Source organism: Homarus americanus, unplaced genomic scaffold (assembly GCF_018991925.1).
Source record: "Homarus americanus isolate GMGI-L3 unplaced genomic scaffold, GMGI_Hamer_2.0 scaffold14467, whole genome shotgun sequence".
Classification (NCBI taxonomy): Eukaryota; Metazoa; Arthropoda; class Malacostraca; order Decapoda; family Nephropidae; genus Homarus; species Homarus americanus.
This window is the reverse complement of record NW_024733734.1, coordinates 8,824,035-8,842,350: the sequence shown is the minus strand read 5'-3', so window position 1 is coordinate 8,842,350 and position 18,316 is coordinate 8,824,035. Positions and strand designations below refer to the sequence as shown.

The following is an 18,316-nucleotide window of genomic DNA, read 5'->3' as shown; positions in this document are numbered from 1 at the left end:
GTCTGGTGCCCATCTGGGTAACCAACATTTTCATTGTTCTTCTGAGGAAGACCCATTCAATTGTATGTTTTCTACCAGTATGCTTTATAAGGAATAAATTAATTAAGACGTGTTATGGTTTCACCCTTCTTTCCCCTTATCGATCTGGTCAATGGAAAACCTAACCCAATGCCTAGTCCACTCTGCACGCTACCTAACGAGCTACATACTGTCCAGAGGGGGTCTGGTGGCAGCGACCCTTAGGAATTAAGATTAGAGTTAAGTATTTACCCTTAGTATTAGTGACTCCCAGTCTGGCAGTATAGGTGAGCTTCATTTACTGAAGGAACTGCACAACTTTTCATTACTACTTGGTACATATTTTACTTTTCCATTGTTTACTGGCAGTAAATGGTAAATATTTTTCATGTCTGAAGATAAAAGTTGCTCCTCGCCCTTCCCATCATGTACGGGTTCAACCTAACAAAACTATTACGCATGTATAGGACGACCCCCAATTTTTTGCCAAAAAATTTGGTCTTAAAAACTCAAACTATACACGAGTATATACGGTATATAGAAATATGAGCTATCAAGGGTTTACCGTGTGTGTACAGTAGTGTTTGCATAGATAAATGCAGCTGTGTCTGTCCGACTGCAGTTATGCCTCCATAGCAGCGGTGCTCTGTGAAAGATTCTTAGTTTAGATGTGGAAATATTCACCAGTGCCCAGAAAAATTCTGGGGATAAGAAAATTTGTCCCAATACCCGGAAATCTCTCAAACCTAGAGCTGCTGTGCACACATTATTCCGGCTACTGGGAAGATTACTCGTATATCTTTTTTTTTTAAGCTCTTATTCTATTGCATCATACACTACTGTATAATATTGTTTCTTGCAAGCCTTCTCCCACTGCTGAAGGACAGCCACCATCACCCTACTACTGTTTTTTTTTATGTCCCTCCCCTCACATTTGGTACAATACTTCCGTAACCCTTTTTGGTTTTCCTCTTCTCTCCTGTCTCTAAACTATACTAATATTTTGTTTACCAATCCCTCACTTCATTTTCTCTTAAGTACAGTATATGTCCATATCATCTTAATAAACGCTGCTAAAGTTTCTCTCCAACTTCATTTACAGTCTCCTGTGTATATTTCTTATTGTATCCATTTTATTCACCCTACATACTGCTCTCAAGTACTGTACAGTCAACCCTCGCTTTACGCGGTCCCACATTACGCGTTTCCACGTTTACGCGGTACCCTGCCGAAACCGGAATGCTCACTTTCCGCAGTGCGTGTACCCCTTTACGCGGAGAGCGGCTGGCGAGCCGCGCCATTTTTGGATCCAAACCTCCCGCCATCTCTCCCGCCCTCCGCCATGTTGTGTAAGCGGCGCGAGCAGGGTGCGCACAAGGTCGCCCAGTCATCAAAACATTACCGAGTTCTTCACCCGCCACCCACCACAGCCGGCCCAAGTCAGTGATAGTGATAATGATAGTGAGGATATGGACTTATATGGACTTTGAGGGGTTTGACAAAGAGGCCCTGCAAGCCTCTGTGGTGGATAGTGATACAATTGATACAAGTGATACAGGTGAGGGCCAATAATCTGCCCTCTGCCTCGGAACCAACCCCCCATCCCCATGTGCCCAGCCATCTTTTCTACTAATGTAAGTGTTAAAAAACCTAATATTATTGATATTTCTCTTAATTATTAATTGTGTGTGCATACCATCATAAAATTAAGAAGTTATTTTTACTACAACGTAGGTATTGTGTCTGAAAAAGTGGAGTTTGGGGGTCGGCCCGGTCTCTATTTCAATTAATCCCATATGTTATGTTGTTCACTTTACGCGTTTCTCACTTTACGAGGGCCGCCGTGGGTTGACTTAACCGCGTAAAGTGAGGGTTCACTGTATATCATTTCTGCCAGTTCAAATTTAATTCTTCCTCCTGTACCCAAAGAGTCGGTGCTTCACCCACACATACAGTCTCTCTAAATGTTCAAAACTTTGACACAGTTCTCTCTATATTTACATTTCTTAATACACCTCCATATTATACTCTCTTCTTTTACTACTCTTTGAATCAGCTTGTCTAACATATCCACTCCCAAACACCTCACTTCCTCCATTGTATCTTTTTTCAAACTAACATTTATTTCTCTATCTTCCTTCTCACCTTATTTTCATCAGTTTACTTTTGTTTTACATTCACTATTAACCCTCTTTTAGTACTCATTGTAACAAGCTCATTCACTGATTTTTGTAACTTTTCTTCTGAATCATGTACTGTACTAGGGCAGTATTATTATAAACAGGAACTAATTATACTGCCATTTGCAACCTGCATTACTAAATCCAGAAGCTAATTGCTTCCCTGTGCAGTACTTTTCTTTTCATTCTCATCACCCAATTCATAAAACCTTTGAACTGCCTTGGTGACAATGTCCATCCTTGATGTAAACACACTATCACTGGGAACCAATTTTCCTCCTCACAACACACTCTGATACATGTTTCACTATCCCAATAAGAACACTGAATGGCCTCCACCAATTTTCTATTTATCTCATAAATATTTATCATCTCCCAAATTGCTTAAATTCTATCAAGTGCATCTTGTTTTTTTTCTTGATCCATGAATGCCAGACACATTATTTCCCTTCTATACATCCTCTTCATTTTCTGTATCCACACCACTTTATCTTTAATACACTGTGCTGTACTCTCCATTTTTGCAACAACTCTCTCAATAAACCAACCATACACTGTACAATATACTGTACTCAAATATACTTATTCCCAAAAAATTTATTTCATTTTTATCCTCTTTTTCTGTTTATACTGTACTGTATTGGGAAACTATTCATGGTCTTTGCCATTCTTTTGCTTGCTACTCTTCCTTCAGTCTTGCATTCTATTGCTTTTCCTCCTCATACCCTTAACATTTCTACACAGATTCAATCCAATAATGATACCTTAGCATTCTTAAGCTTATTTGCTTGTAGAGGTCTGACTTATGTGTACAACAAACAAAATACAGGGTGCTGCACAGTTATTACGTACAGAGGAAGAAAAAATGCCAGACTACAATGTATCCATTATCTACGTTGTGCAGTATACACGAAAATACATTTCACTTCTAACAGAGGCACGGGGTAAATTCAGAAAGGGAGAATCATACAACTTTTCATTTTAATGAGCGTTTAATGAGAAGTGAGATTAGCCGAGGCATACCCGAGGTCCTTCTACAGGAGGCTGGTGTAGCGGGTGTAGCAGGTACACCTCAATCTAGGTTATGGACCAGCCAGCAGACAACCACAGACCAGGTGTAACAGGCACACATCAATCTAGGTCACAGACTAGCCGACGACCTTAGACTGGGTGTAGCAGGCACACGACAATCTAGGTCACGGACCAGCAGACAACTATAGACTGGTGACTTGCTCGTAAACTGATTTCTGCAGTTTTTTCCTCATGCTGGGCACCACTAGCTTTATAATATGTAAGCTACTGGTGATGGAGAGTTCCCAGCAGCATTACAGTCAGTCATGCAAATACTGAATTTAGTTACACTGCGAGCGGGCATGGTCATATTCCCAGAAATTTGTACGTTAAACTTCCTCCTATTTGGTGATAAGACAGTTCATCTACATACTGTGGTCTTGATACATTATAGATGCTGTTTTTCAGTTGTCATCTTTGTACTGTGCTTCAAGTGATCCAGATAGATGTGTTCTGATATCTCCAATTAAGAGGAAGATATTTCCTACAAATCTTTGAGAATCCTGATGCAGCCCATAACAGTGTAGATTTATTCAATGAACTTATACAGACATTAAAATACACCCCTGCCAAAAGAAGTGTACTGTAATCCATACTGCAAGACAGGTTGAACTGTGGTTTTGTAAGCACTTGTATCTATTTTTGCAAAGAAATTTTAATTCTAATAAAAAAAAGGGGTAAGGGGAAGGGCTGACTTTTTTTAACAGAGGTATATTCTTGGATGTCAGATAAGTATCATTACTGACTTAAGGTTGCTGAATTAAACTGCTGCCACTTGAGCAGCAGCCACAACAGCAGTTGGCACACTCAACCACCAGCGATCCAGATCCACATCTTATTTTATCCAAAGAAATCTATCACAGGTTTCCAGCAGGAACTTGTTATGGTGTAAATTGTGTTTATAATGCATGATCAGACTGGTTCCTCCCAACAAGGGTATGATGAGACTGGTTCCTCCCAACAGGGACATGATCAGACTGGTTCCTCTCAACTGGGGCATAATCAGACTGGTTCCTCCCAACAAAGGCATGATGAGACTGGTTCCTCCCAACAAGGGCATGATCAGACTGGTTCCTCCCAACAGGGGTTTCATCAGAATGATTCCTCCCGACAAAGGCATGGTCAGACTAGTTTCTCCCTACAGGGGAATGATGAGACTGGTTCCTCCCAACGGGCATGATGAGACTGGTTCCCTCCTGGCAGAGGAATGATGAAACTCGTTCCCTCCCAGCAGGGGCACGACGAGACATCCCTCCTACCAGGTGCATGATGAAACTGGTTCCCTTGTACTAGGAGCATGATGAGACTGGATTCTTGTCACCATATACATGAGGAAACTGATTCCCTTCCACAAGAGGTATAAGACTTTTTTCAGTCAGGGCAGGATCCACTTTTGTTTCCAGTAGAAGAATGGTGTAACTGATTTTATCCCAGCAGAAACATAAGACTGGTTCTTTTCAATTAGGGACAAGAATGGTCAAGTTTCCTCCTAGCAGGAGCATAACCACACTACTCCCTCCCAGCAGAGGCATCATTAAATTGGTTCCTTCCAAGTAATTTAGCACCACTAAAAGTACCACAGATAGAATGGCAACTACACTGCAATTGAGAATATGTCAAATTAAATTAAGTTTATATTTTTCATATTGCCTATGAATTAATCACTTGCCTTAATTGAAAAATGGTTTGAACAAGTAAGAAAAAAAATGAATACTGTTACGAGAGATCAACAGAAGTCTTGTGAACCAGCAAATTTAACCAGTCTATTAACAGATATCACAGATGACAATCCTCAATGGGTGTCAAACCAGTCCTCCAATATGCTGGTGACATGTTGTCCTTTAATAGTAGCCGGGCCAGTTGTGGATGGCCAAAAGTTTTATCACGACAACAACCATTTATTTCAGGTGATTGTATGCAGACAGCTATTTCTATTCCAGAAAAAGGATCATTTCATTAATCCTTTAGCAGAAGAGAGACTTTACCTGTTACAATATAAGGAGAATACTTAAGATAATTCACCAAAATGACATCATTTTTTACACTTTCAGAGCAGGAGGGTATGTGAATAACTTTCCACACCAGCAAGTCATTCTAAAGTTCCTGTAGTAGGAGGTTATTACACTAGTTCCAGCAACATAAGTGATTACACCAGTTTCACTAGCAGAAGAGTCAATGCTTCCCTGGCAGGAGGGTAGTCGACTGGTCCCCCACCAAGAGGACGAAGAGTAAGTACATGAGCAGTTCCCTACAATGTGTCAATTAGGTCTACGTTATAGTGGCTACTTATCCATTAAATCCTGAGATGTAAGGGAGCTTATTCACTTCTAGGTGAACAATATGCAACATTGGGATATACGTACAAAATTGCCTTGGAAATGCTGAATCACGTTGAAAGTTAATACACTGTGTACATTAATACATACCAAATAATACTCAGTAAGCATATTCACGAATCACTATAATGTCTATTAAGAACCACAATGTCTGAACCACTTTTTAAGATAACTGTTAAACTGCAGGATGACAAAAATAATTGTAAAATGTGCTAAAACATGGCCTTCGCTATTGATCAGCAGTGACTTCAGAGGATGTCCCTATACTTGTGCTGGCAGGACCAGGGACCATAGTAGACACACCAGCTTCACACGTTGCTGCTGACTGACTTGAAGACGGTTGTTGGAGTTCTTGATCTGGACTACCAACATCGGGAGGACATCCGCTAATACTACTGCTTCCACACACAGGACAAGGTTCACTCACGGTACCAGTGTGATGCTGACACACAGGGAGAGCTGTGGCTCCACACATCTCTTCCGTTCCTAACCTGTCTGGCGGACAGAAGGCTGACCCCTGACTGGGTCTAAGAGTGAAAGCACCAGGAGGTCTGACGGCTGGCCATGCACCTCTCGTAGTTGCACCTGACCTGTAGACAGGGATATTGTTAGGTACAGGCAGCCTAAGAAGTGAAGTAACTGTTTTCAGTATGATTTGTTCAAACAGCGGTATCTGGCAACTTGGTGGGAGCCGAGTGACTGACCGAGAGACCAGTGTTTTTTTTTAAGTACAATTTTGATTTATTCTTCACATTTACTGGTACATATTATTTTATCTTATTCCTCATAGGAGTTGGTAACTGATGGGAATTCAGTTTCAGAGTTGGTAACACCGTTCATAGCGTCAGCTGCTGTGGTGGTGGTCACGGCCAAGACACGTTGGTGTGAACGTGGCGTCTTGCTACAAATTATGTCCAGGATTATACCTTGTATTTCTCAAAAGCTGAGACTGAATCATACAAGAGATATATGAAAATCTCGGGATTTTTACCAAAAAATCAAGAGTGGAACTATATATGAGATCAGTTTATACACAAGTATATACGGTAGTCAAATGAAAGAAAGGAGAGTATTTTCACAAAACAATATCCCAAGATGATAACACAAGAGTTGTGCACAAAATTGCCAAGAACAATAAGGGGTGTGTGGTTAACTCGGCCTGTACACATATTTTATGTCCAGACAAGATGAACCAGTTAGATAATATAAATCTGTGAAGGAGAACTATTGTCAGACATGTTGAGGATATTGCTAAGAACCTGCATCTATAGTTAAAAAATAAAATATGTAACTTTAAATATTTTTCACTAACACTCACTGAGAGTTGTGACACCAGATACAGTCCAGTTGATCATTTAGCTCACAGAAGAACTGACATCAATGAAAGATCCAACAACTGCAAGCAGTACATATGTGCATCAAAAAATTAAGACTGGATTGGGGAAAAATAGATGAGAGTGACCAACGATGGAAGTCCAAATCTGATGAGTAAAAATACTGGGTTGCTGAAAAAGAATTAAAGACCAAATGAAAGCCACAAATGCTCAGCAGAATATTGTTTTCCTCCACTGCATCATCCACCAAGAGGTCCTCTGTAAGTGTTGTAAATGTAGGCAAAGTTGTGAAGAATTTAAAATCCAACACAGATGTTCTATGTCACACTAATGTAAGATAAGTTATTTGGGAAAGGTCCTGAAAAGAGTGTGGGAAATGAGCAGAGATTGGTTGTTTTTGACAGGAAACAAAGAGATTTGAATTTGCAACAGCTGTTTGTGATGTAAACCTAAAGTGTTCTTAGACTCACCAAATTTACTCTCTGATTCCAAGCTTATTGAAACTGACAGTGACCTTGGTTGCTTCTCCTTTCTCATTTAATGTTGATAAAGCCCCAGTTGATCTTATTGACTTGCAACACCATGCAGTCTGCCAGCTCTATGAATATACTGTATTGTAAATCCTAAATGAATGACTAACTCATTTACTTTCAGAACTTTTTGACAAGCTACTTTTTAAATAAGCAGCACAAAACCAATTCTTGGTGAATTTTGTTTGGGAAATAGAAAAAATCAACCAAAGTAATGTACAATGCATTACTTTACCTGTCTTCGTGCTGCTTGAGGGCTACTCTCTCGCAGCCGTCGGGAGGCTCCCGTGCCAAAAACTTGTTTATGTGTGGGGAAGTTGCCAGTGTCGGAGCACTAGTTGGGCTTGGAGTCAAAGGTGGCATGGCAGCATCCTGGCTAGGTGGCGGAGAGGTCGGTGGGGAGAGGGAGGGTGATGTGTGGTTGGAACTGGTTGCAGAGACTGTTGACCCTCGAGCCGGAGTCTGAGTGTCGATACTTCTCGTAAACCGCAGGTAGTCGGCAATTGGTGCTCTTCGACCGTCACGTGCAACTTCACCCCACTGTAAACACAACGTTGAAATCAGCAGGTCATAGATGTGTTGGCATCACCTGCTATGAAAGAACTACTGTACCAAAAGAAATTATAACATCTAAGGTGTAATGATCCTGCCTAAATTACTGTACATACCCCATCATCTACGTCATCCCCAGGTATGTGGGACGGGCGTAAGACGAGGCGTTCAATTTCTTGGTTAAGACCCTCCACGGAGCTGCGCAGCCGAGGAGGAAGCAGTGGCTTTGGCAACTGTGGTATGGGGATGGCACGGGACCCACCTGTTAACAAAACAGTAAAAATATTAGGATTGAAAAGACTGAATTCATTTGTTAACACAATGTTATAGCCCTCTGACCCAACTAAACAGACCCCTTATCAATATGACATTACTGAACAGCATTTTGATCCTACCGATTTAATTCACTTGTTTAATATAAAAAAAAACATTTGAGCCAAGTGGTAAAATTAACTAATAATATAATATTAAAATGTTTTGATCCTAATGAATGAATTCAACGGTTGATACACAAACACAATTTTTGGATCCTACAGAACAATTCACCCAGATGCCAATAAGGAGGATTGTAACAATAAAAACTGTTAATTTTACCACATTTTGTCTAAGTTGGCAATATAAATGAAATGCAACATCAATAATGGCATCTCACACCTGTTGTAAACTTTTAGTCAACTTTTCCCACTATTTAATTCAGTGTGTATAGAACTTAAGGCTCATTAACTTATTCTTCATCAATTAATACATTCAATATACCAGAGATAAAAAGGACTGATCTCTAAGATATGCAAACTGAAGCATTGTTATAACATATACTTTACATTTCAATATGATCCAGTGAATCTGTTTCAACCACAAGTACTTATTATCTGACATTCTCTCACCTCTTCTGATGATGTAACCTAAGCTGGCAATTTCAATGAAAGAAAAACACAGACAAAAAACCCCCCTCACAATGGTATTTTGGTGTTGAGACAAAGAATCATCGCGGCTGTAAACTCGTCTACATTTGAAAGTTATCCAGGGAACCAGAAAACAAATTATTGTAACCTATGATAGAGAAGAAACATCACCTCAGCTTTGCTCTGTTTACTTCTACTTATTTTCAAAACAACTTTATTCATACAGTATTTCCACCACACACCCTCAATGGACCAGCAAGTGTGACTCATGGGCCAGGAAGTATAATTTATTGGACAAGATGTATGACTGTATGAGCAGGCAATATGACTGGATGGAAAAAGAGGTATGCTTGGATGAACAGGGAGTATGAATGAATGTACAGGAAAGAAGTATGACTGAGAGAAGAGGAAGTACTGTATGACTGGATAATATTAAGAAGATGAGAAGATTATTCATAAAATTTGGCAAAAAAAAAATTACTGGCAATAGACTTCACTTTTCCTCTCAATTCAACAGCAGGACACTCACCATTTGTATGTTGGAGGGGATGGTGTCTTGGGTGTATGGGAGTTGGTGCAAGGACGGAGTGATCAGCATGTACGGGACTGTAGCGCAGCCCACCCCCTGCTGTACCTTCTTTGTTGGTTCGTTGCAGCCTGGAAATAGTCCGGTGGATGTGACGCAGACGTTAACAACAAGTAATTCTTAAAGGAGCTTATTTCTGCCAACAAATAATAACCTCATCAAGTTACTGGTGCCAACATATAATAGAGTTGTTAGTTCATTATAGCCTGCAAACAATGGAGTCATCTCTCCATAAAATCCATTAAATAGGGGTTTCATATCTAGTGGACCCTCGCTATAAAGGACTTTGATCTCTATATAGTTCATTGGATGGAGGTTTCACATATAACGGGTCCTCGATATAACGGATTCTCTCCATATACTGTGGTCCGGTAACTAGAGGTTTTCATTGTCTATCATTCAAGTGTCAGCTCCTTACGGTCTATAATTTATCCTGTATAACAACACTAATGACAAATAGGTTATGCCCATGTGCTTCTCCTTACAATTATACAGATGAAACATTTATCTTGGTAAGTTTGTATTTCCTTCATGATTTACAAATACGTACTGTACTGTACCCACTCAGTGTATTCATTACATACTCAAAGGGTCCATTTTATATATACTGCACCAACATTTTTATTTATCTTTACTCATAAATCTAGCATTACTATATTTATATCTGTATGGTCTACTCTTGATCTAAGTTGCAGACAACCCACCAAAATGAATGTCCAGTACAGTACATGACCAACTATAGTCTCTCTCTCTCTGGAGTATATAAAAAATACTCAAGTACTATAGAAACAACAAGACTGAGCTTATATTTTTGTGGTACAGGTACAGTATTGGTACAGTATGAGGGGGCAATTAAGAAAGTTACATCTCTGGTTGACATCACCAAAGAACTTAGAATAAATCTACAGTGTTTCAGAGCAAATTTTAAATACAGTATATGGAAAAATTATATAACCAAACAGTTGAAAGTCAAAACTGTAAGTCCAGATGTGTTAAAATGTGCCCGTGGCTCATGAACAAGTATTTTTATTTTGTTTTTTTTATTCTTGTGACCAAACTGGGAGAAAAACAAACCTACATCATTTGTGTGAAGAATAAATCCTGCACACTCATTAATGTAATTCAAAATGAGACAGCATCAAAACAAATGTCTTGTGAAATGGGAAAAAATCTTGTTACCTGTGAGGCAAAATGCACTTGAAATTAATTAACCAGACATTAAAAAAGTTCTTAACCATTCAGACAAACACACACACACAACTATGGCTGTCCAATTCCAATCCTTGTTCTAGCTACCAGGCGGATGTTCTCTTGACCCCAGATTATATCAAACAAAAGCAGCCAAGTGTAATTATTAGTTGTCTCAACCAGTGAGACAAGACCAGTATTCACAGAGCTGCTCATCAAGATACAAATATGGCTAAAGTAAATTCATAAATATACTGTACTATACCTCAAGCTGCAGCAAATGAACTAGCATCACCTGCAGTTCACACACACACACACACACAAGCCTATTCTTTAGGGTAGCTGGATAGGCATTTAATCCTTGAGTCTTGGCATACACCAGCTTGGCAGGATCCTACTCCAGAGATGTTCTACCACCAGCAAGTTCATCCAAGAGTGGACTTATTTACTGGCATAAGGGGACGTGTGTAAAGAGGGAACTTAATTCTCCACACTAGCTGGGATTTAACCTGTGACCATTCCTTCGTGGATCAAACACTCAAGTAACCAAACGTTGACATAAATATGAAACTAAAAAATATATTATATTGTGCCAGGTAGTACTGTAATGAATCATTAGTACAAGCCTAAATCAGAGGCAGGAAGAAGGCACCGAGATACTTACCGATGTCGAATAAATTTGTCTATTTGTTCTCCCGATGCCGCAGTAGGAGTCTGGTGCCCACTAGTCAACCACGGGGATGACACCACAGACACTGAGGGGCGTCTGCTGCTGTTGTTACTGCTACTATTGCTGCCGCTGTTATTGGATTCTTCGTACACCGACCAACCAAGGCTCACCCCCCCATAACAGCTTGAGGCCCACTCTTCTGGGGTCTGTGAACACAAATTCACATAGTGAGAAAGACTAATACATATTGGAGAAAATGGATCCACTCATCATTCAAGTCCACAGTTCATCAAGTTTGGTGTCCACCAAGGCAAATGTGCTTCACCAACTGTTCTGTACACTCGACAGCTGAGCTACACACCTAAAATACATTTAAAATCTACATAATAGATCAGTTCAAAATCACAATGTTTTTTGGGGAGCACACAAGGGAAACACATTCAGTTAGTTTTGTTGAGCATGAACAACACACATGTCTTGTTTACTAAGATATGACCTCATGGAATATCTCTCATTCAAATGTGAGTATAGTACAGTTCAGTACATGTGTTATGAGTTACAGAACTTGCATTAATTCAAAAGTTCAGGAACATCTTACATATTGTATGCAGTTAATATTAGGGAATTATACCTTATTAAAATCTGTTAAAAAAGAAATCCCTGCACAGCGTCATCACGTGAAAAGGAATTACAGTATCTGAGAGTGATGTCCAGTGATGTACACACATCTCATTATATTCTGTACAGTTATAACTCTCCTAGCTCCTCCCCCCCCCCAGAACCTTCCACTGAACCCTCCTCCCCCCCCTCTTTCCCACAACCTTCCACTAGACCATCCCTTGAGAGGGGGGAGAAAGTGTTTCCAAGGTAATCCAGAACCTGTTCACCTTATACCCCCATCCCCCTCCTCCAAGACTCCCTTTTTTCAGACTTGCTAACTCTCTCTTAAGCTTCCAGGGACCACCTCCTAAGTCTTTCTTAAGTCCCACCTAGCCTTCCTAAGTATCCTCCCCCCAAGACTTCCCTGATCTTCTTAAGTCTCCCTTGGTCATTCTCTGTCTCGTCTGGACGGTAACTAATGTATCGTGGTGGGCATTCTACATCTTGTAAATTCTACCTCGGTTATCCCTTAAAATGTCTAATAAATTCTACCTCAGTTATCCCTAAAAATGTTTCATAAATTCTACCTCAGTTATCCCTTAAAATGTCTAATAAATTCTACCTCAGTTATCCCTTAAAATGTCTAATAAATTCTACCTCAGTTATCCCTTAAAATGTTTCATAAATTCTACCTCAGTTATCCCTTAAAATGTTTCATAAATTTTACCTTTACCTAAAACTCCGTTAAATCCACCTAACTCTATTTGTTTTCCAAGACTACCTGAGATGACCTGACCTGACCTATCATCTCATTAATTATCTCCTGATCTCCCTAAATCTCCCCTAATCTCCTTAATTTTCTCTTAATCTAACCTAATTATCCCCTAACTGTAAGTGTGGCAGGTGTATGAAGCTTTGTTTAAGGTACAGGTGTAACTGTGTGTGTGTGTGAGGGGGAAGGATTCACCTGTGAAGCCTTGTCTACATGCAGCAGGTGTGTGTGTGTGTGTGTGTAAAAGAAGGACTCACCTGTGAAGCCTTGTCTACATGCAGCAGGTGTGTGTGTGTGTAAAAGAAGGACTCACCTGTGAAGCCTTGTCTACATTCAGCAAGTTTGTGAAGGGTTGGTCGTCCTTAGGCCACTGTCCCTTGAGGTAGATGGTGTCCAGCGAAGCCGTGCGTCGCATCAGCGCGCTCCCCTCACCACCTCGACCAGTTCTCACTCGACCTACACAACACAACAATTCATTATTAGTAACAAGACATGGAAATGGTACAAACACAGAAACAAACAAACACATACACCCCCTCTCTCTCTCTCAAACACACACTCAACCCTCTCTGTAAGTGCGTGCAGTAACACAGGAAGGCGTGATCAGGTCAAGTGCATTACCGTATAGGGTCATATAGGCAAGTTAGGGGGTAATGACCGGCAGCCAGGTGACCTATTCTCTTAACGACCATCACCTGTACTACTACCCCCCACACACCCCGTCATACGTCACAATATAATTTCTTCAGTGTGTCAACTTTTCTTCTCCTCCCTCCTCTACGACATACCGTTAAACACACCTTTTACACAGCCCATCCATCAACACCATCCCCCCCTCCTCCTCCTCCTCCTCCTCACAGGCATACCACACTATGCCCACGACACATAATTTCTACACAACATCGACCGTCATACACACACACACACACCACTCATGACAGGTAAAACTACTGAGTAAGTTAGTGGGTGGGGAGGACAACGCCACCACCGTCAGATAAACAAGAGTTGGTTCACCTTTCGTCTCCCTGTAAAACATTAACTCGTTTACATATATCCTGATGACTGAAAGTGTTATAATCCTGACCTGACCTGACCTGACCTGACCTGACCATCTTACAATCATTATCTCCCTTTCTCTATATCTTTTCTATCTCTCTCTCTCTTCTCTCTATATACCTCTCTTTTCTCTCTATCTCTGACGTGTGGGGGGAGGGGGGGAGGGCACGAGTTACACCTCACTAACTTGTAAAGGTTTTTTTACACTCGAGGTTATGAATGGAGTGCTAGTTCTCTCTCTAGTTCCTCACCCTTCAAGTACAAGAAACTGTCATCACCACTCCCATCATCACCACTATCACCACCACCACTCCCATCACCACCACCACTCCCATCATCACCACTATCACCACCACCACTCCCATCATCACCACCACCACCACCACTCCCATCATCACCACCACCCCACACACCACCCCACACACCACCACCACCACCACTCCCATCATCACCACCACCATCACCACTACACCACCACCACCCCATCATCACCACCACCACCACCACCCATCATCACCACCACCACCACCACCCATCATCACCACACCACACCATCATCACCACCACCACCACCCCCATCACCACTATCACCACCATCATCATCACCACACACCACCACCACCCACCATCACCACATCACCACACCACCCCATCATCACCACTATCACCACCACCCCCATCATCATCACCACTATCACCACCACCACCCCATCATCACATACCACCACCACCCACACCCACCACCACACCCCACACACACCACACCACACACCACACCACCACACACCACACCCACAACACTATCACCACCACCATTCCATCATCACCCATACCACCACTACTCCCCACATCACCACCACCACCACCACCCCCACCATCACCACCACCACCACCACCATCCCCATCATCACCACCACCACCACCACCACTCCCATCATCACCACTATCACCACCACTCCCATCATCACCACCACTACATCTCTCTCACACTTAGGATGCTGCTGTAGTAACGTAGATTGTAGTGAAGATGTGTTCCTATTTTCCTACCCTGACTACACTAACTAAACCTTCAGATAATCACTGTTGAGATAATCACTGTGTTGGAGATAATCACTGTGTTGGAGATAATCGTGTTGGAGATAATCACTGTGTTGGAGATAATCACTGTGTTGGAGATAATCACTGTGGAGATAATCACTGTGTTGGAGATAATCACTGTGTGAGATAATCACTGTGTTGGAGATAATCACTGTGTTGGAGATAATCACTGTGTTGGAGATAATCACTGTGTTGGAGATAATCACTGTGTTGGAGATAATCACTGTGTTGGAGATGTGGAGGTAATCGTAACACCTCCACCACCTCACTTCACCGTCACACCTCAGTCATGTTACCTGTGTGTAGTATCACCTGTCAGTCATCACCTCAACAGGTCAGGTGTGTCAGGACCTACTGTCAGCACCACCAGACAGCCTTCAGGTGTGTCAGGACCTACTGTCAGCACCACCAGACAGCCTTCAGGTGTGTCAGGGCATCCACCAGACAGCCTTCAGGGTCAGGGCCACTGTCAGCACCACCAGACAGCCTCAGGTGTGTCAGGACCTACTGTCAGCACCACCAGACAGCCTTCAGGTGTGTCAGGCCTACTGTCAGCACACCAGACAGCCTTCAGGTGTGTCAGGACTCTGTCAGCACCACCAGACAGCCTTCAGGTGTGTCGACCACTGTCAGCACCACCAGACAGCCTTCAGGTGTGTCAGGGCCTACTGTCAGCACCACCAGACAGCCTTCAGGTTGCCAGACCTACTGTCAGCACCACCAGACAGCCTTCAGGTGTCAGCCATGTCAGCACCACCAGCAGCCCAGGTGTGTCAGACCACTGTCAGCACCACCAGACAGCCTTCAGGTGTGTCAGACCTACTGTCAGCACCAGACAGCCTTCAGGTGTGTCAGGCCTACTGTCAGCACCACCAGACAGCCTTCAGGTGTCAGGCCTACTGTCAGCACCACCAGACAGCCTTCAGGTGTGTCAGGACCTACTGTCAGCACCACCAGACAGCCTTCAGGTGTGTCAGGCCTACTGTCAGCACCACCAGACCCAGTCAGCTCAGCACCACCAGACAGCCTTCATGTCAGACCCAGCCCACCAGACAGCCTTCAGGTGTGTCAGGGCACTGTCAGCACCACAGACAGCCTTCAGTGTGCAGCACTGTCAGCACCACCAGACAGCCTTCAGGTGTGTCGGCCTACTGTCAGCACCACCAGACAGCCTTCAGGTTGTCAGCCTATCAGCCACCAGACAGCCTTCAGGTGTCAGACATCAGCCAACTTCAGGTGTTTTCAATAGTCATCCCCACAACTTATTGTTTACAGTGTGTGTGTAGTGAATGACAACAGTGGGCGGCAGGGTGGTGGTAGTGGGCGGCAGGGTGGTGGTAGTGGGCAGGTGGTGGTAGTGGGCAGGGCAGGGTAGTAGTGGGGCAGGGTGGTGGTAGTGGGCAGGGTGGTGGTAGTGGGCGGCAGGGTGGTAGTGGGCAGGGTGGTGGTAGTGGGCGGCAGGGTGGTGGTAGGGCGGCAGGGTGGTGGTAGTGAATGCAGCAGTGGCGGCAGAGTGGTGGTAGTGGGCAGGGTGATGGTAGTGAATGGCAGCAGTGGGCGGCAGGGTAGTGGGAGGCAGGGTGGTGGTAGTGAATGGCAACAGTGGGCGGCAGAGTGGTGGTAGTGGCGGCAGGGTGGGTTGAATGGCAGCAGTGGGCGGCAGGGTGGTGGTAGGGCGGCAGGGTGGTGGTAGTGAATGGCAACAGTGGGCGGCAGAGTGGTGGTAGTGGGCGGCAGGATGGTGGTAGTGAATGGCAACAGTGGGCGGCAGAGTGGTGGTAGTGGGCGGCAGGGTGGAGGTAGTGAATGGCAACAATGGGCGGCAGGGTGGTAGTGAATGGCAACAGTGGGGGCAGAGTGGTGGTAGTGGCGCAGGGTGGTGGTAGTGGGCGGCAGGGTGGTGGTAGTGGGCGCAGGGTGGTGGTAGTGGGCGGCAGGGTGGTAGTGAATGGCAACAGTGGGCGCAGAGTGGTAGTGGGGCAGGGTGGAGGTAGTGAATGGCAGCAGTGGCGGCAGGGTGGTGGTAGTGAATGGCAGCAGGGCGGCAGCAGGGCAGGGCGGCCTTCACCTGACCCTCTCAGAGAATCAATAGAAGCTTTCACTCTTGCTAGTCTTCATAATCTGCTGCCTCCGTCTACCGTCACAACACCGTAACTACCGTCACAACACCGTAACTACCGTCACAACACCGTAACTACCGTCACAACACCGTAACTACCGTCACAACACCGTAACTACCGCCACAACACCGTAACTACCGCTCACAACACCGTAACTACCGTCACAACACCGTAACTACCGTCACAACACCGTAACTACCGTCACAACACCGTAACTGCCACAACACCGTAACTACCAACACCGTAACTACCGTCACAACACCGTAACTACCGTCACAACACCGTAACTACCGTCACAACACCGTAACTACCGTCACAACACCGTAACTACTGCCACAACACCGTAACTACCGTCACAACACCGTAACTACCGCCACAACACCGTAACTACGCACAAAACAAACGAATACAACACCGTAACTACGTCACAACACCGTAATACGTCACAACACCGTAACTACGTCAATACTGTAACTACCGTCACAACACCGTAACTACTGCCACAACACCGTAACTACGAGAAATGCAGGAGTGTGACTTCTTACTACCTTCTTCCCTACTCTTTCTTCTCCCCACTTCTTACTCCCACTTCCCACTTCCTACTTCCTTACTTCCCACTTCCTTCCTTTCTTTCTTCCTTCCTTAATTCCTTCTTTTTTCCTTACCTGTATCTTATCAAGAGGTCAAGCCTTCAAGTTTATTTACCTATTAATTAATGTGTTATTAACAGTCCAGTTAGTCAGGTATACAGTTACTTGGTTCCAGTCAGTTACTCAAGGTGCCAGTCAGTTACCTGCTGTGCCAGTCAGTTACCTGGGCGGTGCCAGTCACCAGGTGCCAGTCAAGCTGCTGTGCCAGCCAGTTACCTCAGGTGCCAGTCAGTTACTCAAGCCAGCCAGTTACCTAGGTGCCAGCCAGTTACTCAAGGCAGCAGCCGTAGTTACTCAAGGTGCCAGCCAGTTACTCAAGGTGCCAGTCAGTTACTCAAGGTGCCACCAGTTACCTCGGTGCCACTGCTGGTGCCAGTCAGTTACCGCTGCCAGCTGCTACTAGCAGCCAGTTACTCAAGGTGCCAGCCAGTTACCCACGTGCCAGCCAGCACTGTGCCAGCCAGTCACCTGGTGCCAGCCAGTTACTCAGGTGCCACCAGTTACCCAGGTGCCAGCCAGTTACCTGGTGCCTAAGGTGCCAGTCACACTGGTGCCAGTCAGTTACTCAAGGTGCCAGCCAGTTCAGGTGCCAGCCAGTTACTCAAGGTGCCAGTCAGTTACCAAGGTGCCAGCCAGTTACTCAGGTGCCAGTC

At 43.8% G+C, this 18,316-nt stretch overlaps 1 protein-coding gene across 4 annotated transcripts in view; it reads right to left on the bottom strand.

The window, feature by feature from the left end:
- Positions 1 to 3,171: 3,171 nt before the first annotated feature.
- Positions 3,172 to 18,316, bottom strand: part of LOC121870002 (glucocorticoid-induced transcript 1 protein-like) — an 83,335-nt gene continuing 68,190 nt past the window's right edge. For all 4 annotated transcript variants that reach the window (XM_042371693.1, XM_042371696.1, XM_042371695.1 and 1 more), the window contains 6 exons: positions 13,053 to 13,195; positions 11,362 to 11,573; positions 9,453 to 9,580; positions 8,138 to 8,283; positions 7,705 to 8,009; positions 3,172 to 6,195 (listed from right to left, as the gene is read on the bottom strand). In XM_042371693.1, the coding sequence (XP_042227627.1) occupies positions 5,835 to 6,195; positions 7,705 to 8,009; positions 8,138 to 8,283; positions 9,453 to 9,580; positions 11,362 to 11,573; positions 13,053 to 13,195 (1,295 nt within the window). In that variant the 3' untranslated portion in view covers positions 3,172 to 5,834. The remainder of the gene's footprint in view (positions 6,196 to 7,704; positions 8,010 to 8,137; positions 8,284 to 9,452; positions 9,581 to 11,361; positions 11,574 to 13,052; positions 13,196 to 18,316) is intronic.